The sequence below is a fragment of the Megascapheus bottae genome, chromosome 1 (genome assembly GCF_031878675.1).
Source record: "Megascapheus bottae isolate mThoBot1 chromosome 1, mThoBot2.hap1, whole genome shotgun sequence".
NCBI lineage: Eukaryota > Metazoa > Chordata > Mammalia > Rodentia > Geomyidae > Megascapheus > Megascapheus bottae.
The window spans coordinates 15,698,180-15,723,651 of NC_143509.1; the positions used below are offsets into that span (position 1 = coordinate 15,698,180).

Sequence of the window (25,472 nt, forward strand, 5' to 3'; positions counted from 1 at the left end):
GGGCAGATGCCACAGACACGACCAAAAGCCAGCCACCACCAGGGCTTTGCAGGGCAGCTGTCACTCCAGCGCTAGTCATCCAGAACTGTGGACACTGCGGTGTCATTCCGCTCACTGCTCACAGAGGCAGAGGTCAGCTGGATACTCTTGTCTACGGTGGGCACTCTTCCCCCGACCGTCTCCGCCGTGTTCCTCTTGGGCCTCAGCAAAATGATGAAGCACTTGGGAGCAAATATACAGCCTAGCAAACCATAGCTGGAGGCCAGGATGGCAAAGATTTCCACGGCCACCTTGAATTTGCCTTTGGTGCTCAGGTAGGCAGGCACAAAGGAGATCCAGATGATGAAAAAGGCCAGCATCCCAAAAGTGATGCATTTGCCCTCGTAATAATTGTCTGGCAGCTGGCGAGCCACAAAGCTGGTGAGAAAGCACAGGAAGGCCAGCAAGACGTCCATCCCGAACACCACGCACAGGAGCTCCACAGAGCCCTCGCTGCACTCCAGAATGATCCTGATCACCTGAGACTCCATGTTCTTGTACACCCTCGGGGGCTGCCCCAGCAAGTAGGCGCTGCAGATGGCAGCCTCCACCAGCACAGACAGGAGCACGAGGAGCTTTCGGAAGACGGGGCGCATGGAGAGAAACCGAGTTTTGGAGACAGAGATTCTGTAGGCAAGAAAGAGGGAAATGGTCTTCCCAAGAATGGAAGAGAGGCCGAGGGCAAAGCCCAGGGCCAGCGTGACCTGGCGGGCCCTGCAGGACCAGTCGTCTGGCTTGCCGATGAAGAGCAGAGAGGACAGCACGGTGATGAGGAGCGCAGCCTGGATGAGGAAGCTCAGCTCCCGGTCGTTGGCCTGCACCAGGGGAGTGCGCCTGTGCAGCACGTACACCACGGCGACCGCCACCACCACCAGGGCCCCGAGGATGGACAGAAGGACCAGGGTGAAGCCCAGGGCCTCGTCGTAGGCAAGGAATTCCACCTCCTTGAGCACACACTTGCTCCTGTCTGCATTGGACCAGTAGTCCTCGCCACACTGCGTGCACTCCCTCTCACCTGGTGAAGGGACAAGAGGGTTCACTGCAGGGAATCTGGTGCTTCTGAGGGGTCCAGGACAGACAAAGGCTGAGAGAGGCAGTCACTGAAAATCTATCATGTGCAACATGTATGTATCAAAATTTCGGTGATAAAATCACTGTAATGTGTGCAACTATCATATCGATTGTTCCTGAATGTTAGCCTTTCTTTAACTAGTCTTTCTAGGAACATGTTATTTTTTTTATTTCTTTCAACCATGTAGTGAGGAAGGAAATTTGTATGCTTGTAAACCAGGACAATCTTGAATATGGTAACTGAATATATGCAGTGACTCTGTGTTAATTTTATTGGGACTTGTTTAGGCTAGTTAAAAAGCTAGTGTTTTCAGCATCTACCCTGAACATCATAACCCAACATATGATAAGGACACCTGCTCAGCTATGTTCATCTCTACACTATTCACAATAGCCAGGTGATGGAAACAATCCAGATGCCCTACTGCAGATGAATGGATACAGAAAATGTGGTACATATATACAATGGAATTCTACATAGCCAACAGACTAGATAAAATAATGGCATTCTCAGGGAAGTGGATGAATCTAGAGCGAATCATGTTGAGTGAGACAAGTCAAGACCTAAAGAACAAAAGGCGCATGGTATCCTTAATATGTGGCTATTAGATCCAAAGACTACAAGAGCAAGGACTCAATAAGTGCATACCCAATGCTATGGACATGGTAATGGAAATATAAACATAACTATAGACATAAAACATATGACTCTATAGACATAATGTTTTATTTCATAAATTAATATGTTTCTATGACATACAAACCCTTAGCCTAAGTTTGATTAAGTTCTAAAAACTAAGTCCCAGTGATTGTACATAGAGATTCCCTTCTTGAACACTTGTTTGTTAAACTTGTCATTTGAAATATGATGTAAAAAATCAATGGTAATAAATTCTTTAATAAAAAAGCTAGTATTTTCAGTCTTACATTAATGTCACTCTCTTCAAACTGAATTTTGTCTGGACTCCGTCTTTTCCTTCTTCAATTTCCAGGTACAAAATTTAAGAAGGATATGTGATGGTTGAGGATAAGTCTATAAACAGGAAAGTTACTGGTTCCTTTTCCTGAGGCAATTTGGTGTATTACCTAGGTATAAGAGAATTGGCTTAGGCCAGGAGTTTGGCCTAGTTGTAGAGTGCTTGCCTAGCATGCACGAAGACCTGGGTTTGATTCCTCTTTACCACATATACATAGAAAAAGCTGGAATTGGTGCTGTGGCTCAAGTGGTAGAGCTCCAGCCTTGAGAAAAGCCCAAGGACAGTGCTCAGGCCCTGAGTTCAAGGCCCAGGACTGGCAAAAAGAAAATTCTATTTGGGATAAGTTTGTGGTGGATTATGAAATAGATCATTAATATTTGGGAGGGTAATCATGGGGCTTGAACTCTGGGCCTAGGCACTGTCTCTGAGCTCCTCAGCTCAAGACTACCTCCCTACCAGTTGAACTATAGCACCATTTCTCATTTTGTGGTGAATTGGAGATGAGTCTCACAGACTTTAGTGCCTGGGCTGGCTTTGAACTGTGTGTAATCTTTGGATCTCAGCCTCCTGAGTAGCTAGGGTTACAGGTGTGAGCCACAGAGCCTGACTGATCATTAATATTTTTGAGGAATTCAAGTAAAGATGTGAATGCCTTTTTAATGATTTCTGAGAACTAACTCAAATGACTCTAGATGTAAATCTCTACAGCTACTGGGACAAATAAGGTCCTGGAATAGATGGGGGGCATTTTGCTTTTTTAGATAGTTTAGCACAGAGAAGCTCTCTATTATGAGTGGGTAGTAGTGGCTCACACCTGTCATCACACCAGCATACTCAGGAGCCTGAGGTCTGAGGACTGTAGTTCAAAGCCAGCCCAGGCAAGAAAAGTCCATGGTGTAAGTGGCAGAACACTAGCCTTTATCAGAACAGTTCAGGCCTAGCACCTTAGTCCTAAATTCATGCTCTGGCATGGACACACTCACAATAATATTCTATATTTTCTGCTGTTGGTTCTTTGTGAAGAGATATATACAGTTGTATTACTTTAAGACATAGAAATGTAAATAAACTTGTATTGCTTTATGCAAATGTACACTCCATGTGTAAGGAAAATTCTGGTAATAGTAGCAAATTAGCTGTGTTTCAGAATTCACTGAGCTGGGCCAGGAGTTTGGCCTAGTGGTAGAGTGCTTACCTATTATGCACGAAGACCCAAGTTCAATTCCTTGGCACCACATACATAGAAAAAAGGCAGAAGTGGTGCTGAGGTTCAAGTGGTAGAGCTCTAGCCTTGAGAAAGCCCAAGGACAGTACTCAGGCCCTGAGCTCAAGCCCAGGATTAGCCAAAAAAAAAAAAAAAAAAAAAAAGAAAAGAAAAGAAAAAGAAAAAGAATTCTTTAAGTAACCATTATAGAATTCAATTCATTATGATTCATGAGTACTTATGGCCTTAAACTTGACAATGTTTTTATTTCAAGTTAGAGATAATTCAATAAAATAGAGATACTTATACTAATATTTTTAACATACTTCAGAAACAAAGACTTTTTTTTTTGCCAGTCCTGGGGCTTAAACTCAGGGCCTGGCACTGTCCTTAAGCTTTCTCAAGGCTAGTAGTGTTCTACCACTTGAGCCACAGCACCATTTCTGTTTTTTCCTGTGTATATGGTATGGAGGAATTGAACCCAGAGCTTTGTGCATGCTAGGCAGTCAACCACTAGGTCATGCTCCCAGGAAAATAAAGACATTTTCAAATGGTTATTCAGGTTTATATCATACATTTTGTTTGTTATTATTCTTACTAACTTCATTGCTGTAGGGTTTTTCTGACTTTTTAGAGCTTTTGAAATTAATGTCAGTGTTACATTTTCTTTTTGGCTGATAGCAGAGCTTAGACTCAAGTCTTTACACTTGCTCTTTTTGCTTATTTGCTCATAGCTGATGCTGTACTACGTGAGCTTTGTTTCCAGTCCAGGTTTTTGCTGGTTAATTGAAGATGGAATCTTCAGGACTTTTCTTTCTGAGCTGTCTGTGAACCATAAAGTTTTAGGTTTCAGTCTCCCAAATAGCTAGAATTGCAAGCATGAGTCACTGGCATCCAGCAATATTCTGCTGCGTTTTATCTTTTTAAATAATACCCAGAACATTCAATGATTTGATGGATTTTTGTGATATTACATATTATTCATGTCTTTTTAACAAAAAGCTCTGCAAGGATCACCTTGACAGCATAAGTTTAATTTAATGGCGATTTAAGAGAAAATAAATATCTCTACCTGGTTTCTCTGACACATGTCCATCAGCACAAGGGATGCAATCAAAGCAGCAGATGGGTTTCCCATGACGAATCCCCTTTCGGGTCCCAGGAGGACACACATCGGTGCACACCGAATAGGGAACCTGGCAAGGTCAAGGGCAAAGATTTCCATCCTGCATCTTTTATCTCTGCCATTATGGGGCCGAGGAAGTCCCCTGGTGGACTTCTGGGAAGCACTGTGCTAGGCTAGAGAACCCAGGAAAATCGTCCTGTGAAGAATGTGGAGAAGACTTCCTGAACCTGTGGACGAGTCCAGAAATGCAAAATGGATTCTAAACCTCGGGACCAGATTCCATGCATTTGCAACTCTGCAGAAGGGACAGTTTGACAAGCGGGTTCCAGTTTCAGGGAGTATCTGTCACCCAGAGAATCATGTTGAGTACCTAGTATTTGTTCTCAGCCTGGCCATCCAAATGTGGTATTAAAGCTTTCAAGCACAGAGAGCCAGATGTTGGAGGAAATACCCAGTGAGCATGTGAGGCCCTGGATTCAAACACAAGTACCAGGAGAGGAGGAGAAAAAGAAAGAGGAGGAGGAGGAGGAGGAAGAGAAGACAATGACGATGATGACGACATTGTAATAAAGAGTTGGTCTTTGAAAAGATGAATAGACTAACATTTAGCCAATTTATTCCATGGAGGAAGGGAAATAAAATTAGAGACAAAAATTAGACATCAGCATAAATGCCAGTGAAGTCCAGAAAATAATGAAGGAACTCGGGCACATTTATGTTCCCCAAACTGGGAGAAGTGTGCACTTGATTACTAAAGTTAAAATTAGAGGATAAAAGGACTTAAATATATCTGTGGCAAGTAATGGGTTTGTGGCTGTAAAAAATGATTTCCTAACAACAACAAAAAAGACTAGGACAGATTGATTTGCAACCGAATCTTACAAGACATTTAAAGAAGAACAAACAGTACTCCTCAAAGAAGAACAAACAATACTCCTCAAACTTCTGAATGGAATATAAAGGGAAGATCACTACCAAACTCATTTTGTGAGTCCAGTATTTTACTTGTTCCAAAAGTAGACAGGATTGCAGCGTAAGAAAAGGAAATTATAGGTTCTTCTCTTTGATAGGCAAGTTTTGTTCAACAAAGTACTTGAAAACTGAATTCAACAACATAACCAACAGATTGTACCTCACCACAATAAAAGCTATGTGTGACGAGCCTACCTCATATGAAATTGGGAAAAACTGAAAGCATTCCCCGTAAAGTCAGGAACAAGACCAATGGTCTATTCTCTCTACTCCTGTTCAGTACACTACAGAAATTCCAGAGTAGATTGTGAGGCAGGAGAAATAAAAGAATCCCCATGAGGAAGGAAGAGCTGAGGTAATCTGTAGCCCACAGGATGAGATGCTCTATCTGAGGGATTCCATATAAACACCTTAAAACATTGAGAACCGTCACACACCATCCGTGATGTGGCAGGATTAAAAAGTCATCGTTCAATCACTAGCTTTCCTATATACTAACAGTGAATAGGCTGAGAAAACAATATCAGTAGAATTTCATTAAAAATAGCTTCAAAAAGTAAAATACCTACGAAGAAGCCTTAACCATTAAGGAAGTATAAAAAACCAAAACTCTACAGTGCAAACTATAAAATGTTGAGGAAGAAAATTAAAGGAGACACTGGAAGACAGATCTCCCATATTCACAGGCAAAATCAATGTCATGAAAATGGTTACAGTACCAAAGCAATCCATATGCCAGGTGTAATACCTGTCGAACTGCCTAATCCATTCTTCATAGAACTAGAAAAATCAACCCTTAAATTTATATAAAAAGAAAAGATCCTGAAGAGTCAAGGCAATCTTGATTTAAAATATGCTATTGTATCACAATATTAGATTTTAAACCATACAACAGAGTTATAATGTTGGATAACATGGGACCAATGCAAAACAGAAGGCCTAAAAATAAACACATGCAGCTGCAGAACCTGGGTTTTGAAAAAGTGGCTCAAAATGTAGCTGAAGAAAAGAAAGGCTGTTGGGCTAACAATGCTGGTAAATCTGGAGACCCTCATACAATGACTGAACTTGTTTCTCTTGCCTTGTACAGATATCAATTCAGACAGAGATTCCAAGTAAGACACAAAACCTTGAAACAATTGTAGGAGAGAATAGGGAACTTACTAGAACATATCTGCACAGGTAGAGAAAGCACTGGAACATGTCAGCACAGCTATGGAAAACACTGGAAGATACCTGCCCAGGTAGTACCTCCCTGAGTAGAACTTCACCGTTCAGCAAGTAAGGTCAAGGAGAGGCAAATGGGATTTCTATTAACCAAAAAGATGAGCAGACACAAGGCTTCACTAGATTGTGTGTTTATCCACAGAGGTATTAGTAACTGGGGTGCTATGACTGTCTGAGGAGATGGAGAGGAAAGAGTGTTAGATGAAGAACAGAACTAAACTACACTGTGTCTGTGAGAGACAGGAAAATGAAACTCATGGAAAACTGCTACTCTCAGTTCTTGTTAACTTTTTTTCTCTAGCAAGATCACTATTAAGATCCTGTAACTTACTTTTGGCCCGTAACCACCCACTGAGTGACAACTGGAGGCAGGTGTTCGGGGGAATTCCCCAGCTCCTATGCATGTACTGCAGGATGTTCAGAAATGTTGACACAATATATTATTTCATCAGATTGTAAGCATTTGGGGGCAATAAACTTTTTGTAAATGTCTATTATGTTTGTATTGAAATATATTTGAAGCCTCTAAAAAGATTCTTCACTACAAGAAAATAATCATCAGGTCAAGAGACAACTCTTTATCTCTCAACAGATTAATATCTGGAATGTATGAAAAACTCAAGATGAACCCCTCACATAATCCACTTAAAAAATGAGCAAACACACTGAACAGACCGTTCTCAAAAGGACTACAGACAACCGAGCGCTGTGGCTCACGCCTGTCATCCTGGCTACTCAGGAGGCTGATCTGAGGATCAAGGTTCAAAGCCAGCCCAGGCACTGAGACTCTTATCTCCAATTATTCACTAGAAAACTGGAAGTGGTGCTGTGATTCAAGGGGTATGGTGGTAGTCTTGAGTTGAAGAGCTCAGGGACAATGCCCAGGCCCAGAGTCCAAGTCCTAGGACAGACAATACAACACCACCACCAAAACAAAAGAAAACAAAATCTACAGATTGCCAGTGAATAGGCAAAGAGCTGTTTACCAACCATAACCATAAAGGCAATGAAAACTCAAGTACACTATACTACCAGCTTTCATGACTGTTCTCATCCACCATGCTGACAACAGTTGCTGCTTGTTCTGGTATGTCCTAAGTTTCTCTACTTGTGCAGTTGTGTTCTGGTGACTTCTCTACTTACAGATATTTTCTAGTGTTTATGCTACCTGTAGCCAGTATATGAAGGAAAGCAACAATTGAACACTGTTGGTAGGAATTGCCACTTTGGAAATCAGTATGGAAACTCTTCATGAAACTAAACTCAAGCTTCTACATATTCTTGGACATACAAACAAAGGAATTTAAGGCATTATACAAGAGATTCTGTAGAGTATATTTACTGCATTACTATTCACAATAATTAAGCCTAGGTGCTTATCACTAGGTGAACGGATTACAAAATTGTAGCATATGTGACATGTACGAGAGACTATTCAGCCAAAGAGAAGAGTGAATGATGACATTTTCAGGAAAATGGATGAAATCAACATAATCATACTAAATGGCAGACACCAGACTCAGAAAGACAATTAACACTTACTTTATCTCATCTGAGGACTGTAGACTTTAAAAATGCAGTTATAGGCCTAGCACTAGTAGCTCAAAGTTGTAATCCTGACTACACAGGAGGCTGAGAATTTAGGATCAAGGTTTAAAACCAGTCTGGGCAGAAAAGGTCATGAGACTGTTATCCCCAGCAAAAGGGTAGAAGTGGAGTTGTGGTTCAATTGGTAGAGCACCAGCCTTGAGTGAAAAAGCTAAGGGACAGTGCCCAGGCCCTGAGTTCAAGGCCTAGTATTGGCACAAAATAATAGAAGGACATGAGTGGAAAATGAGGCTTGGGGCCGGGTGTATAAAGGGAAAAAGAATAGAAGAGGAAAGTGCAGGTGCTGGGGAGGGGATTTTGATCTGATTATCTTGGATGTGTAATAAAACTGTCAATGTATACATTTAAAGAATTTCAAAGGGACATCAGAAAGGAGGAAGAGGACAACCACATTATATCAAAGTACCTTACATGCATGTACGAAAATATTCAATGAAACTTAATAATATATGCTAATTTAACAGGAAAAGAAAAAAATTACTGAGAAAGATTATAAACTAACCTTTGATGATTCTGTGTTCCAGAATATTGGTGACTCCTTTTTGAGGCTGAGTTCATATTTAGACTCTCTGAAGATGTATTCTCCAAGCTTTATGAAGGCAACTTCTCCACTATCATCTAACTGCCAGTTTAGAATATCATAGTGCCCTTCTTTTATATCTCCACTTTCGTCAAACTCTATTTTCCTTCCATCGTGTGTTGTAAATTTAACTGAACTCACATAGTTGGTCAGCTACAAAACAAGGGAATGAAAATCGTAAGTAGTCATTTGTCTAGAAAATAGAATTTTGTAAAGAAAACAATTTCAGACTCATATTTGATTTACAGGGCTGGGTTTTTTCTTCTTCGTGTGTGTGTGTGTGTATGTATGGGAATGTGTGTGAATTCAAACTTGAGGGATATTTTCCAAATAGATGTACTATAAAGGTAAAGTGTTCATTAGATCGCAAAGACTTACTTTAAAAAGAAATGTATTAAGGGGCTAGGAGTTTGGCCTAGTGGTAGAGTGCTTGCCTAGCATGCACGAAGACCTGGGCTCAATTCCTTGGTACCACATACATAGAAAAAAGCCAGAAGTGGTGCTGTGGCTCAAGTGGTAGAGCTCTAGCCTTGAGAAAGTCCAAGGACAGTGCTCAGGCCTTGAGCCCAGGACTGGAAAAAAAAAAGACTACAAGAGAAAAAAGAGAAATGTATTAAATACCAAATTAAACATTTCACGTTAATATTCATACTTTGATGAGTGAGCCCTAAATGGAGGGTCATACTATCTTTTGTTCTTTCCAATTCCTGCTGGATAAAATGTAGACATGCTAGGCCCAATAACTGACCTTACAATGTACTGGTAGAGCCTGATGTTGTAGAGATGTAGTGACAAGATAAAGGAATAGAGATCCACAAGCTCCTCTTTCAGTCTTATAATAATGCAGACTTTAAATTTCTATTATGTTCATGGAAAAATGAAACAAAAGCCAACAAAAAATTATCTGTGTAATAGGCTGACTTAGGAACCTTTCTTTCTCTTTCTTTCTTTCTTTCTTTCTTTCTTTCTTTCTTTCTTTCTTTCTTTCTTTCTTTCTTTTTTTTGCCATTCATGGGGCTTGAACTCAGGGCCTGAGCACTGTCCTTGGACTTTCTCAAGGTTAGATCTCTACCACTTCAGCCTCAGCACCACTTCCGGCTTTTTTCTATGTATGTGGTACCGAGGAATTGAACCCGGGTCTTCATGCATGCTAGGCAAGCACTCTACCACTAAGCCAAACTCCTGGCCCAGGAGCTTTTCTATATTTATGAAAACCCTAATGAACACCGTGGGGGGTGGCTCACACCTATCAGCCTAGCTACTCAGGAGGCTGAGATCTAAGGATCTAAGGAGTGAGACTCATCTCCAGTTAACCACTAGAAAACTGGAAGTGGTGCTGTGGCTCAAGGGTAGGGTGGTAGTCTTGAACTGAAGAGCTCAGGGACAGCACCAAGGCCCAGAGTTCAAGCCCCACGACTGATCAAAAGAAAAAAAAATCCTAACGATAATTCTATTAACAATTAGGAACTGAAGGTGTTTGTTTAAGTTGCAGGGGAACCCTTTTATTGTAGTTGGTCATCTTATGAAAACATCTGCTAGGTTCCACAGTCAACAAATATATGCAATGGCCTGGGTTCTTACAATCGTCAAAGGATATGGAGCAATGAAACAACCACTTACTTCTTCTGGCTGGAAAGTTGGTATGCGTGGACAGGGGTGGTTTGGCCCATGTGTCTCAGCACATCTGCTGAGCTCATCCAGGGCATGGGCCAGGGTGTACACAGCTTGTCTCACATTGTTTGTAATCCTCAGCTGAGACACATCCAGGTAGGTATTTTTAAGATCTTCCAGCCTCTCCTCCCCAGTACACAGCTGATCAGACATGGCCTCCCGCCGGTCCTCCTTCCCGGTCATATTCACACGGTGGTCCAGATTGTAAGGCACGCTGCCATTGGGCCAAGTACAGTTAAATGCCGTCTGCCAGAACTCAATGGTCAGGACGTCACTTGGGTCCCTGCTGGGATGCACGTCATAGAGAAATTCTTTCAACCCTGGGATGTCACTTCTTGGCACTGCAAACCCAATACTTCCACCAAAATAGGGGAAGAATTCAGGCTTTGCCAGGAGGGCGGAGGTAATCCACGCCTCGCTTGCTATCCACGTCCTGTCAGTTATGTTGTGGTGTGCCATCTCCAGCACGAAGGGACTGAGATCTGCATCAGAGGCATAAAGTACAATGACTTTGGCAGAGGAGTCTTTGACAGCCTTCACTGCCTTTTGCATTTTCTCATTGGAATAGACTTTGGGGATGGTTTCAGAGAACGCGACGCAGAGGTTGGCACCCTCCAAATGTTCTTTGAAAACTTTGACTCCGTATTTTCCATAATCATCATCTGTTGCGATAGTGCCCACCCACACCCAGCCAAAGTGCTGGATAAGTTTCACCATAGCCTGGGACTGGATATTATCACTGGCTATTGTGCGAAAATAACTTGGAAACTGGAATTCATCACTAAGAAGTGAGCAGGTAGAGGCATAGCCCACCTATAATTGAAAATAACCATGGAGTTATCAGAAAGAAAAGTCAGGGCATACGTGACACAGTTTCAGTAAGAGAACGAGGATTTAGGAGTTCAGACTTTATAAACAGACTGTTTGGTGCCCACACATACCTCCAAGTCCAGACAAGGGGTGAGGGCTGTGGTCACTGGGGTCCCTTCCAATCCTTTTCCTGCCCCTCCCCAGGGGATTAGGAAGGTAATTTTGACAAGGGGGGCACTTACATGGGATGACCCACTGGGCTAACCTCTGCCCTTTCCTTTATACTCAGAGTCAAAATGCTCCCTTGAATCAACCACTCAGGGCTTCTTCTCCCATCCCAATGCCCTGCTTGTATATGATGGAGTGAGCAATTCACAACTCATTTTGTTCCACTCCTCCTTTTCCCCCCCCTTCTTCATGCTAGGTCTCCCTCTCCATTACTTTCTTTCCTCTGTTTCCTTCTGTCTTCTGACAGAGGACTTCAGAGCATGTCAACCTTCGCTTGAGTATTGGCTATAAGCAATGCTGTTCAGCAAATCTCATAGAGGGCCTCATTTTTAACTCACACGCCTGGATAAGTCAAGAGTGATTTTATATCCTCAGGTGACGGCTGGTCCTTACGTGTATTCTTCATCTTTTAGCACTCAAGAATGAAGATGAGGTGACAGTGAGTGCCTAACCATTTTACCACACTGCTGCTGTAGCTTACCCTGCACCTCACCAACTCTACCACGAAGAACTCATCATCTTCTCTGTTGTCCCAGCTAATGTTACTAGTAAGCCACCCCTTTCTAGATCATAATTCTACAGTTTTGCAACTGTTATTCACTTCAGTTTCCTTCAAAACCAGTCCGGTGTTTCCTTCCCCTGCCTCTACTATACTTGCTCCACTGGGGACAGGCTGCACTCTAGAACCATGCTAACAGTAAGAAAGAGCCCGCCTGAGAATCAAAGATATATCATTTCCTATTCTTTCTCAGCAATTTACCAACGTGAGACTTTAGGCAAGTTTCTTACCTCTTCTGACATTTAGGCACCAATTCTGAGGAGGCTGAATTAAGGAATTGCTACTTCTGACATGACAGTGCCTGTCCATGAATTGATTTCACCATGGTCCAGGATTACTCAAGGTAGGGGTGGAAGAAGAACTCACAGCTTTCTGAGTGGGGCCGAGCTGCCATGTGGCGCACAGCAAAGTAGGAGACAAAGTCAACCTTCCCTCAGTTCTTATTTCCCATTCTTCCTGTTTGTAGTTCTCTAACAAACACTTTGCAGATCTACATGGCTGTGGATGTGGCTCAGTGATCGGGCACTTGCCTGCTGTGGGGAGGGTTGGGGTTTGATCCAGGCGTGTGCGCACACACACACACACACACACACACACACACACGGTGAAACAACAGTCTTAAACAAACTACCCAAATGCCACTTGCCTTACATCAGTAGCACAAAAGTAAGCTTAACCACATTATTAAGCACAAACTTTTGATTCTAATGAGCAACCCTAGGAAATAATTACAGATCTTTATTTCTATTTACTTAGTAATTCTTTCTAATTCCATCTCCTTTTATGATGGAATGTGTCCTTCTCAACTTTCTTAAGATCGCCCAAGCTGCCTTAAAAAAAAAGATTTTCTAGGATTATTCCAGTGTGGCAGTACAGGAAGCTCTGGGGTCTTACAAGATTATCACGATAGACTTAAGGTCAGCACAAGTACAGTGCAATCTGCCGATCAATCCAAAGATATTTTATCAATGACCTGCACAGTGTTGATGAGTGTTTTGCCCACAGAAGGCCAGTGTATAACTCATACTTGCTGACTGGACACAGGAACGGGGGAGTATTATCCTCACCAGCACTCCTGCTCGCCTCTGTAACTTAGCCCAACCTCCCCTCAGCTCCTTGTTTGTTTCAAGTTCCACACACACAGGTTCTGTTTATGTAAGATAAAACCAGCACAATATCCTGAAGTACCTGAGGCAAAAAATACAGCCCTAGAACTCTTGAAGCAGCAATGGACAGGGCTGAGCCTCCTGATCCAACAATTCCTGCCAGATAGGCCCCCGTGCTGTTTCTTATGTTGGGTTTGTTTTCTTCCTGCCCCGTGAGCAGTACCAAAGATGACTCCATTGCTTTGGACACAGTGCAACAGGTATCAAAGATCTGATAGCCCAGAGTGTGGTGGGGCAGAATGTCCTTCCTCTCGTTAATCTCCTTGATGGTGTGAATCATGGTTTTCATCCAGCGGAATCCCCGGAAGTTGAACCTGCCAAGGAAACCACTCTCGTAAGGTGAGATCAGTGGGCAGGCTCGGAGCACAGGGAGCATTTTGCCAGAACATCAGCAAGCACCAGTTGTCTGAGCTTGCTCATTTTGTCATCACTGATGTTATAAAGGTAAAGGATTCAATTATTAATTGTGTTCATTGTGACAGAATATATTAGGAAGGAATATTTTTGTGTTGGTGGTAGTGATTGTGGGGTACAACTCCGGGCCTGGGCTCTGTCCATGAGCTCTTTTGCTCAAAGATAGTGCTCTACCACTTCAAGCTACAGCAACACTTCTGGGTTTTGAGTGATTAACTGGAGGTAAGTCTCATGGACTTTCCTGCCCAGGCTGGCTTTGAACCATGATCCTCAACTCTCAGGCTCCTGAGTAGCTAGGATTATAGACATGAGCCACAGGCTTCCAGACGTTTGGCTGGGAAGGAACTTTTAATGTTTCCTTTCGGGACTGGAAAGGTGGCTTAGTGGTAGAATGCTTGCTTGGCATGCATGAAACCCTGGGTTTGATTCCTCAGTACCATATAAATTTTTTTTAAAAGGAATAGTAAAATGACATTTAATGTGCCCTTTCCCTGTGTGTCTTATGTGCTGTAGCTTTGTGAGATGCAGATGTATCTGTTCACAGAAGCATTTGTTTTCTGTTTCTGATTCTCTCCACATAGACGCCCAGCAATTCCTGGGATCTGTTCTCTCCTCCATATGGAATACTCTGGTCTCTCCCTTACCATGTCTTGCTTTCTTCTGGACACTGATCATAATTATAGAAATACTTTCATAAAAGTATCATTACATACTACTTTATGTTCTTAGTGCATTAGGTTAGGTATTCTAGTGTTAGGTCCGCCTGGAAGAAATGACTTCTTCCCTTGGCTTTCTCCCCCTGCACCCTGGAAATCCCTGTCCAGCATCTGTAACCCTGGCAACTGGCATGCCTGGGGGCAGTGGGAGGTCCCCCAGTCTGAGGTATTTCCCCATCCTCTGAGATCACATCCCCTTCCCCTGTGGCCACACCCCTATAATCTCTCACTTTCCGCCATAACCTCTTCTTTTGCTCCACCAGACTCCATCTTGGGCTACTGGAGGTTGCTCTTTCTTCACACAATAAACCCTCTTCTGAATTGCGTGGAGTTTCCTTTCGGCAGACCTTACATCTATGACTCCAGTGACACCATTTTTTTCTTGTCATAGATTAGTAGAGATTATTGATGATGCTCATTTGCAATACATTTTATATAATGTTTCCATCATTATGTAATGATAATTAAAGAACTTAAATATAAATTGAGTATAGTACTGAGGGAGATGGGTAGTTTGCAAAGTGAGCTCCATAAGTAACACTGCATATAATGCATATGAGTATGTGGAGCAGGATGGATAGGAATTTTCCAAATGCAGTGATTGGGTTCAGGATGATTTTGTTTTCATTCACTTACTCCATCCCTCATTTGTTTCTCCCAGCTCTGAGCAAAATTTAAAAATAGAAAATTTCTTTTTATATACTTTACCTGATAACCAGGTTAACACAGTATTTTCTAAAATTATGAATTTCTGAATCTTCTACGAAGGATGGCTAAAGGTTGGGTGGGCAGAGACAGAAGAAACTCCTGACTATTGTTAATAGAACCGTGATGACTTTTTCTTTCTTTCTTTCTTTCTTTCTTTCTTTCTTTCTTTCTTTCTTTCTTTCTTTCTTTCTTTTTGTGTGTGGGGCATTACCATGCTATTTTGTGTGTGGAGGGGGAGTCATGGAGCTTGAACTCAGCCTGGGCATTGTCCCTAAGCTCTTTAGTTCAAGGCCTACCCTTGAGCCAAGCCCAGCTTTCCATTTTCTAGAGGTTAATTGGAGATAAGAGTCTCAGGTCCTTTTGTGCCTGGGCTGGCTTTGAACGTTGATCCTCAGATCTCAGCCTCCTGAGTAGCTAGGATTACATGCGTGAGCCACTGCCATGCCATCTTCCCTTGCAATTTATATGTACATAGTTCAGAAAAAAAATTTACTATTTCTGCCACATCCTTGTATTACATGTGTCTCCAAGTTTAGAACCTTGCTACTCAGGGAGCTGAGAACTGGAGGGTATCATGAAGATTCTTAAGAAATTACTGAAAAATTGGGGCCGGGAGTTTGGCCTAGTGGTAGAGTGCTTGCCTAGCTGGAAATTGTGCTGTGGCTCAAGTGGTAGAACACTGGGTTCAATTCCTGGATACCACATACACTGAAAACAAAACAAAAAAAAAGCTGGAAATGGTGCTGTGGCTCAAGTGGTAGAACACTGGCCTTGAGGAAAGCCTGAGGACAGTGCTCAGGCCCTGAGTTCAAGCTGAAGTACTGGCAAAATAAAAAGAAAGAAATTACTGAAAAATTGAAAATTTAAGTAGTAAACAGTCACATAATTGATTTGGAAAATTCTGAAATAACTATGGTAAGGGAATTATTTTTTAATGAGATATGCTTATTGCCAGTGTTTCAATTATAGGGACGATGTCATATTATTCTTTTCCTTTTTTTTTGAGTTCTGGGCCTTGAACTCAGGGCCTGAGCACTTTCCTTGGCTTTCTCAAGGCTAGAGTTCTACCACTGAGCCACAGCACCACTTCCAGGTTTTTCTACATATGTGGTACCAAGGAATATAACCTGGTCTTTTTGCATGCTAGGCAAGCACTCTACCAGTAGGCCAAACTCCTGGCTCCTATGTCATATTATTATTAATAGAATTCATGTTTACTAATATGTATATAGGCTGGAAAAATAACTTTCCAGTGTTCTTGTTAATAGTGGAGAACAAATTAATACATTTTATTAGATAAATTAGAGAAACACACTAAGACAGCCTCCGGTTTTTTGTCTCATGTTACTCAAAATAGAAATGAAGACTTTTGCGATAATGTGTTGACTCTCCAACAATGCACATGTATCCAATGGCCTGTTCCTCCTCTTTGCTTTACAGTAACAGTGGAAAACAATTGGAAAGGAATTGTAATTCTTTATTGTAATCCCATTGTAATCCTCTGTTCCAAGGAAAGTTGACTACTCTCTCCAAAACATCTCAAAACACAATGTCTGAAATAAGATGAAAGAGACTAAATTATAACCAGTGATTTTTTTGTTTTTGGTGTTGGGGATGGAAGCAGGACCTCATGGATGCTAGGCAACAGAGCTCTATCCTCTCTCTCCTCCCTCCCTGTTCTCCCCTCCCTCTGTCCCTCCCTCCCTCCCTCTCTGTTTTCTTCTTGTCATGCTGTAAAGAGATAATGACTAAGTTACTTGTAAAATTACAGTGATTGTAAACCTCCAGGGTACTGAAGCATTGTATAAAATATCTCATGGAAAACTGTCACTTATGGGGGTCACACCTACTGAAAAGTACAATAGCAATACAGGAAGTAAAGAGAGACACTTGGTGTCATGAGCAGAAGATTGGAAATTGTTTTAATTTCTGGGATTTTTTTTCCATGTATAAATTGCTCTGTATGTGTGAGCATGTGTGTGTGTGTGTGTGTGTGTGTGTGTGTGTGTGTGTGTGTGTGTGTGAGAGAGAGAGAGAGAGAGAGAGAGAGAGAGAGAGAGAGACCCAGACACCTGTCATAACCTCTCCTTGCTGTGCTTACCCAAAGATGACTAGCTACTCTGGACTGACAAATGAGGACGCCCTCTCCTGACATGACAAGCCCGGTGGGCACCTCAGGGCAGAAGCCTTCCAGAAGCTGAAGGAACCTTGACATCAACACCAGATCAGAAATTCACCAGTGCCCCACACTGCACATTTTCACTGCTGTAAACCTCACCCATGACAGCTGGGCAGCCACACTCACTGCCCAGTGAGCTCAACGTTGAATAGCCTCTGCTTAACAGGGGCTGGGATGCAGACAGACTCAACCTCCTATCAAGTTCTCAGCTGCTGCTGCTTCTGGCTGCGAACCCCCTCTGAAGAGCCACATTCTACACCACAGGACACTACTCCTCTGACTCACATGGAATTGGGAAGCGCTCACTGGACATGAGCTGTTCTTGGGATTGCATCGGGGGAAACTGAGGTCTGGAAGCTGGAGTCCCTGTCCAGACTCAGGTAGAACCATGACTCCAGCTGGAGACCCGGGCCCTGCCCACCACTCCTCCCCCACACCTGCAGTTGAGGGAGAGGACTTGTGCACACCTTACCCTTCGCATTTGGCTGATACTGGCTCCAAAATAGACTCGTTTGCTGGGATGGTTCTGGAGTGAATAGGAAACAGACCTCCAATAACAACAGAATGGTTCTTGGCGTCCACATAGCCGTTCAGGTCAAACTTGCCCATCAACCTGCAGGTCAGTTCCTCTTCCTCTTGTTGGCCTTCAGTGCCCAGCTCAGCCCATACAAACACCAGAGCTCCCAGAAGCAGGCACATCCTTCTGCTGGCCATCTCGGAGAGAGGGAGGAAGCTGAGCATGTTGAGGTCCCAGGGTTTAATGAGGCTCCTGGATGGAGCAGTGCAGTGGCTCCTCCCACTGGGCTTGGCCTGCTGCTACTTGTTACATGATTGTCACCTCTGCCACCCAGCATCTCAGCCACTTACAACTACTTGTTACATGTTTGTCACCTCTGCCACCCAGCATCTTGGCCACTTACAGTTTATGCATCCAGACTAGTAGAATAATTCTGAGAAGAGCTCCTGAAATTCCTGCCATGATTAGCAATAATCCCCCATGAGCTATTAGTGGGGTTCAGTTCCCAAGGGTCATTTCCTTTGTAGAATCTGTCCCTTTCGTGGTTATCGATTTCAGCCTTATTTGTTGTTGACTCAACAATCCCCATGGGAGTTTCTCTGTCCTTGAAAGTGAGGAGGAGCTTTCTGCTTCTTGACAATGAATCCAAAGAGGTGACTTTACAACTGTCACTTTCTTTCAGTGTATAAAATAATTTAAGAACAGAACTTGGGATTTTTTTTCTAACTTTTGGTGATGTCAAATATATTTCTTTTAAAAAAAAGATGTTATATTTCAAATGTCAAGTTTAACAAATAAGTATTCAAGAATGGGATCTCTATATGCAATCCCTGGCACAAAAATTTTAGAACACCAACAAAAAATAAGGTCGTTTTCTTCATCTGGTCACCTGTGAAGGATTTCTAATTTAGAAGTAAAATGAAATCTTCCTCTTGTCCTGAGGAGCCCCAGAGTAAATGTGCTGCTGATGACAGCCCAGATGGCTCCGGTTCGGTAGGCTGGCAGAGGACATAGGCTGGCCCTGGCCAGTCTGCAGGTCAGTACTGTGGCTGCTTTCTAAGTGCTGCTGATGGGACCTGAGACTGGTTCTTAGGGGACACAGCGCTAGACTTCTTCAGAGTCTGGCCATTGTTTACACACAATGGTGCAGGTGGTGAACGAATGACCCTCAGAAGTCACTGGTGTGTCCCAATGTGGGGGTCTAGTGTGCATCTAGTGTGAGTGTGAGTCTGGTGTGTCTAGTATGTGAGTCGAGTGTGTCTAGTGTGAGTGTGAGGCGAGTGTGAGTGTCTAGTATGAGTGTGGGCCTAGTGTAGGTGTGAACTGGGAGTCCAGTGTGAATGAGTGTCTAGTGTCAGTTTGAGGTGTGATTCCTGTGTGACTATCCAGTTGGGTGTGATCTGGGGGTCCAGTGTGAGTGTCTGGTGTGTGGCTCTGGTGTGAGGATGGACTGAATGAATTCTCTCAGGGGCCTTTCGCCGCTTTACCACGCCTCTCACTTGACGGCAGCTGTTTCTGTTTAATTACCCTGTGTGCTGGCAAGGACACCACTTGACAAACAGTGTTTATCATCCAAGCTTCCTTCTCAGGGGATGTGCAGTTTGAGGGAGATGGAAAATCATCATCACAGGTCATGATGAGCTAGGCAATAGTTAAAAGCTAGCATTGTGTGCCTTGCCACCCTTTTGACAGACCGCATTCTTGCTGTAGGTCAGGGACTAGTTGGGGTGTTGAGGCTCCTGGTTGTTGAACAGCATCTGGTACCCATGTTTTTTTGAGGCTCAGATTCACAGTGTGGTTTACTGGGGCCACAGTGTGTGTCACTGGATTCATCCGAAAATGCCCTGAAAATGCCCTTCTAGACCGTTTCTGTCACATGGAGAAGTGTGAGATGACTCAGCTGTTTCATGTGGATGGGGAGACAGCAAAGCTGTGTCAGCCTGGGCACAAAAGGACCTGAGTCTCTTATCTCCAGTTAACCTCTAGAAAACGGGACGTGGTGCTTGGCTCAAGGGTAGGATGGCAGTCATGAGCTGAAGAACTCAGCGACAGCAGACAGGCTGAGTTCAAGCCCCATGACCCATAAAAAAAAAAAAGAAAGAAAGAAAGAAAAAGAAAATTAAGAAAATAAGAATACAAACAATGTATGGTGACAAGAATGTTGGGGAAAAGAACAACAGCATTCTAACCAAATGTAACCTCTATGGGAGTTAGTATGGAAATTCCTTAGCAAACTAAAAATAGAACTTTATAATCCAGCAATACTGATCTCGAGCATTTATGCAATGTAATGTGAGGGTCTAAATTCACATGCACATCATAGCAGCAATATTCACAATAGCCAAATAATGGAAACAGCCCTAATTCCCCTATCCCTGAATGGACAAATAGATGGACAGAAAACCATAGATAGGATCTATATGATAGTTGTAAATTTATAATATGGAATCTTCTTGATATATCTATCATATATCTATGTCTGTGACTATTCATCCAGATCTATGTTATTTGAAAGGAAATGGATTTCCTGGAAAAAAGCATGTTGAGTACTGCGGTCAGACATGCTTTCTCTTGTATGTGTATGTTAGACCTGAATTACAAACATAAAGGGTCATCTATGCACATATGCACGTGCTTGTGCATGTATAATACATGATGCATTATGTACATGTGACAAGTCTGAAAAGAGTACGGTGGTACATGTGAGGGATACCATGGGAAAACCCAATTAGGTAATCCACACGCACGTTTGCAAAAGTGGATGTGAGAAAGTTGAACTCCGCTTTGCCTTGGGCGTAGATGCTAGTGGGACAGGGAGAGGGGGAAATGCCGGCACAGGGCCCGGGTGCACGGCTGAGACAGAGCGAAGGAGGGCTGCCTGCGAGGAGGGCGACCAGGCCGCGCTGCCCAGGCCGGGGGCGGCGGCGCTCCGCTTGCTCACAAGTCGGTCCTCGCCATTCCGACTCTTGAGGTTGTGCTCGGTGCAGGCGATGGAGACTTGCATCGCTTCCGCGGCGGCGGCGGCGCCAGGTCCCGGCCAGACCCCACCGCGCAGCAGGCCCGGGGCTGGCGGGCTGGGGTCCTCGCGCCGCTCGGCCGGGCGCCCTCCGGGGTCCCGGCGCCGACTCGGAGCCCGTGGACCGGCGCGCGGGCGGCGGCGGTGCGGCTCAGCGTTCCGGGCGCGAGCCCGAAGTTGTGCCGCGGCCGCCGGGGCGTGGAACCCTCGCGGATGTCGGCGTGCAGATCAAACGTCCAGCTCCGTGGTCGGGCGCAAGGGGAGCCCGGCGGCGAGCGTCACCGCGGGCTGCGGGGCGGGCTGCGGGCGCGCAGGGGTGGCTGCCGGCTGCGGGCTCGGCTGCCTCCCTCCGGGCGCTGAGTCCGCGCAGCCACCGCCAGGCGCCGCCAGAGCCCCTGATCCGCAGGCGCGGGGCGCGCAGCCGCCGGCAGCCGGCTGTGCCCCTGGCTGGCCCCGGGCTCCCGGGCTCCCCTCCCGGCAGGAGGACGCAGGCGTCCAGACCCCTCCCCGCGGCTGCCGGGCTGAAGCCAGGCGCGGCGGCACCCGGGCGCTCGGAGGGGCGGGCGGCCTGGAAGGCGTCCTGGGCGATTCTGCGCCTCAAGGAGAGGCTGCGCGGGGGCCGCCAGGAGGGTGGGGGGGGGCGTAGAGGTGGGGGGTAAAGAGCCGGGGGGCAGGGGCCCAGAAAGTCCCTGGAGGCCTCCGACCTGGGCAGCTGGAAGGAAACAGCCTCTCCCCAGAGCAGGTGGCCAGGGACCCCCTGCCACCAGGAAGGCAGGAGTCTGGCCTGGCCCCCACTGGGCCGCCACTGTCCACATGTGCGACTGGACCAGAGGAGCCCACCTGGACGGCGGTTACCTCTCCAGTGGAGATGGGGAAGGAAGGTGAAACGGGCTAATGGCTATTTAAAGCCCCCTAGACAAAGCCCTCCAAAGAAATAGAAAGCTTGTTTTAAAATGTTTAGGCAAACATTTAAGTTAAAATTATGTGGTTAAAATTTTGCAGGTAGTTCTGCTCACATGCTTAAGCAACCATTTTTCCTAACCTTTAAAACAATTGATTTACATACAAAGTTACAGCATAGCCATTGGCGAGAGTAATTATGTAATGTCACTTTGTGCGTCTGGCTACCCGTGTAGCTCCTGTGGATTTTGTCTTTTTAAACTCACGGGTGGTTGAGTTCGGGGCTGCCCACTCCAGAATTGGGTAGCCGGATGTTCAGGGCAGTAGACCACCAGGCAGCACTGGTAACTCTATTGGGGTCCTAGCCCACTCACTGGATGCCCTGGGGAGAGAGCCTCTCGTTCTGCTGGGGTGACCCCAGCGGCAACCTGCACCCCACGAGGGGACAGGCCGCAGGCAGAGCTCTCACCCTGTGACGGCAGGCGGAGCCTGAGGCATACTCTGGAGGTTCATCTCACCCTCAGCCTGGGCGACCCGAGGGGCCCGCAAGTACAAGGGCTACGTGCAGGTGGCCACGGCCGCCCCTGGGCGTGCTGGATGAGGCCCTCACCTTTTGGCCCCTGGTCAGCTCCTCTGCTGTTTCCGCTCCATTCTCTAAGGAGGTCTTGGGGGCCATTCGGTTTGTCTGCTTTATCTGTCGCCTGTTTGTATTCCCTGGGCCAACGTCTGGGTTTCCTGAAGCCACGGGCGGGCTGCCTCCGCTAGTCACTGCCAGGGATGGAAACCTCCATGCAGAGGTGCCCTAGACCGTCCCCGACACAGACTGTCCCCGAGACCCACACCCATTCACACACACATTCCTACTCAAAGATTTTAAAGCATGAAAAATTAATATCGGCTGTACATTTTCCGGAAGTTTTAGTGTCAAGAGATTTTTTTGCCAATCTTACTCTTGCAGGTGACAATCAAGTTTTAAAACAAAGCTTTCTAACAAGACAACTTAACTGAAATTTATTTTTCCAGAGCTTGTTCCTGATGTCAGACATATTACCATAATACATTTTGCAGATGAAAGCTGGGTGGGAGTCTTAAACCTAGGGGAACTAAGACTGAAGTCTGTGTCCTGCCACCAGTTGTCTCCAGACTGTCACTTCATCAGGTTGTTAAGAAAAAGAAAATGAGACTAGGCCTGCAGCTGCCTTGTCTGACCTTGGCTCTCCTCAACTGCAGCCGAGTGGGAGGGGCCACACTAGGCCAGAGACCTACCCTAGGTGGGGCCAAAACTTTTACTTCCCAGAAATATTCAAATAGATAACAAAGATGTGTGTGCGTGTGTGTGCAGGCACACACACACACACACACACAAACTGGTATCAATTTCAAAGACAAAACCGGACAAGAGAAAATACTCAAGGAAAAACATGTAACAAGAACAAGACAGAGAAGCAGAGACTTTTAAATAACTCCCAAATTTCTGATGGCATGCCTGGCCTTAAGCTATTAGAGTGATGGAAAGACCATAGGACCCTGAACTCAGGGGGCACCTCCCCTATGGAGATTTCTGTTCCCTGGTAGTTGGCAGGTGGAGGCGACCCTAACTTGCAAAAGGCTCTCAAACAAAACCAGATATTGACTCATAACAAGAAAATTGGACACAGTCAGATACACTTAACACAAAAACATAAACTCAGACAAATGTTCTCACCAAACAGCTTATTTAGATTTAGACATGTCTTGCCGGTAGGACTCGAACCCACACGTCCTCTCAGATGTGTCCTATTATCGACAAGAACCCCGGAAGGGGGTCAAGGCATCCCTTGACCACCCAGGCTTTAGAGAGCTTCCTGCGTCCAGCTTTTCCTTGCTGTTTTAGGCCCACAGTGCACTTTCTAGAAAAAGAAAAAAAAATACAGACATACAGGGTGGTTGACCAACTTCTACTTACCTCTGGAGGCCTTTGCTTTTCACCTGGACATCTTTCCCAAAAAAGGTTGTTAATAGGAGGGGTGGTAAAGGCAAACTACTGCTGATTCAATGGGTGAAGGGAAACAGAAAAAAAAATCCTTTATCTCAATAGCAAACAAATGATTAGGAATTGATGGAAGACTTGGGAGCCCTGATTGGGTGGCTGTAATGGGCTGCACATTTACTGCGGGGAGATCATGAAGAAACCTATATTTGAAACCTGTATTTGCCTGACCCCTTTTGCTAACAAAAATGGGGAATTCTGAAGCTGTTCCTGTATTAATATTAGTAGCTCCAATTGTTTTTTCTGCCAATAGGCCACTGCTCCATCCATACAGGGTCATATGATAGAAGGTGCATAACTTCACAAACATTGATACCCTTTCTCATGACATGGTCCCCATTTCCCTCCCACTCTCCTTTGGGGGAGCAGTTTTATGCCAATTTTCTCATAAATAATGCAGTCATCATAGAATGCCACAACATCCATATCTTGTCTCTCCCTAGAGATTATTGGGCAGATCCTCTTTAAGAACAGAGGCTGAACAGCTCTCTAGGGCAGGGTGTGTGCCCTTTGCCAAGAAACTGCTAGGCTGCCTAAGCCCTGGAGCTGGGGCCTATGGGGTTTCTAGGAGGCGGGAACTTAAGGCCTGGGAAGAGATCTGAATTCCAGGCAAGGCATTGTTGTTGCCCCTTTCCACTGTAAAAACTATCTTCCTGAAAGTATTCCCCGTATGATTGTCTTCCAATCCAGGGGGGTATTTAGGCCATTCTCAGAAACTGCCTATTGAAGCAGTTCTAGGCTGTGTGGTTCCCAGATCCGCCAGGACAGATTGCTGTCTGACTGAGGGTAAAGGAAGCATGGGGGAGGATTACTGAGGATGGGCTCCCCATCCCGGGAGATTCCTGAGGGGGCCGGAGGCCAGGGGCCATAAGGGAACCTCTGTGGAGAACCCACCAGGATGAGGGGGAGGTCTGCTTTCATTTTTTAGTTTGAGATCAATCAGTGGTGGACAAATTTGCTGGCCTGTGCCTTTATCTACAGGGGCGACAGAGCACTCTCTCAGGGGGCCCCTAGTATGCTCCCCTTTCTGACCCTGCCAGGCTACCCTCTCCCAGGTAGACTCATCCCATATGTGGCCTGCAAGAATCCATGGGCAGAGGGACAGAACAGTTTCATAAAATCGCTCAAGCTTTTTCCCTATCTTTTGCCAAGTTTCTAAATTTACCATGGTTCCCTTCTCTGGAAACCACGGGCACACTTTCTCAACAATATGAAGGAAGCCTTCAAGTTGCCCCTGCATTCTGCGGGCATGGAGCGTTCCCTTAGGGGCCTGCACATAGAGCGTGTGGCTCTTACCTTGTCCCATTATTTCTTACTCCCGACTATACACTCTCCTGCTCTCTCTGACGAGTGTCACTCACCTTCGTCCCAGGTTTTCAGGTCTCTGTTTGGGTACCACTTGCTGGAGCCAGCTGGCAGTGAACCAGGATTCCTGATTTAGGGGTGAGGACTTGGAAAAGAAGAAGACAAGAAAAAGATGGGTCCGGAGGTCTACAGCCCAAGTCAGCCGCCCAAGACTGTAGCCTAAGGCTGTGACCTTAAGACTGTAGCACCATTTATTTCTAAATCCAGTTTAATATATTTTTTTGAAACCAGGGAACTGCCAGGGGTTACATTCTACAAAGTGGTAAAGCTCAGATCAGTTAAGCAGGACAAGCCATGAAGCAATAAAGCAGTAAAGTTCACAATGCAGATGATGTAGCTCAAGGTTCATAGGCATGGCGCCATCCATGACAGCTCATATCTTTGTGTGGT

At 44.9% G+C, this 25,472-nt stretch overlaps 1 protein-coding gene across 3 annotated transcripts; it reads right to left on the minus strand.

Moving 5' to 3' along the window:
* Window positions 1-71: 71 nt before the first annotated feature.
* LOC150068435 (vomeronasal type-2 receptor 1-like) lies at window positions 72-17,969 on the minus strand. Of its 3 annotated transcripts, none has more exons than XM_090332818.1 (6): window positions 17,728-17,969; window positions 13,261-13,552; window positions 10,425-11,288; window positions 8,727-8,957; window positions 4,364-4,487; window positions 72-1,054 (listed from the first exon to the last, which is right to left on the minus strand). In XM_090332818.1, exons 1-6 carry the CDS (start codon window positions 17,967-17,969, stop codon window positions 72-74), a joined length of 2,736 nt encoding a protein of 911 aa, XP_090188944.1. The 3 variants fall into 3 exon arrangements, with proteins under 3 accessions (XP_090188944.1, XP_090189105.1, XP_090189028.1); XM_090332979.1 differs by having other exon boundaries at window positions 13,240-13,552; window positions 17,728-17,966; XM_090332902.1 differs by having other exon boundaries at window positions 13,261-13,567; window positions 17,728-17,864.
* Between the last annotated feature and the right edge of the window lie 7,503 nt (window positions 17,970-25,472).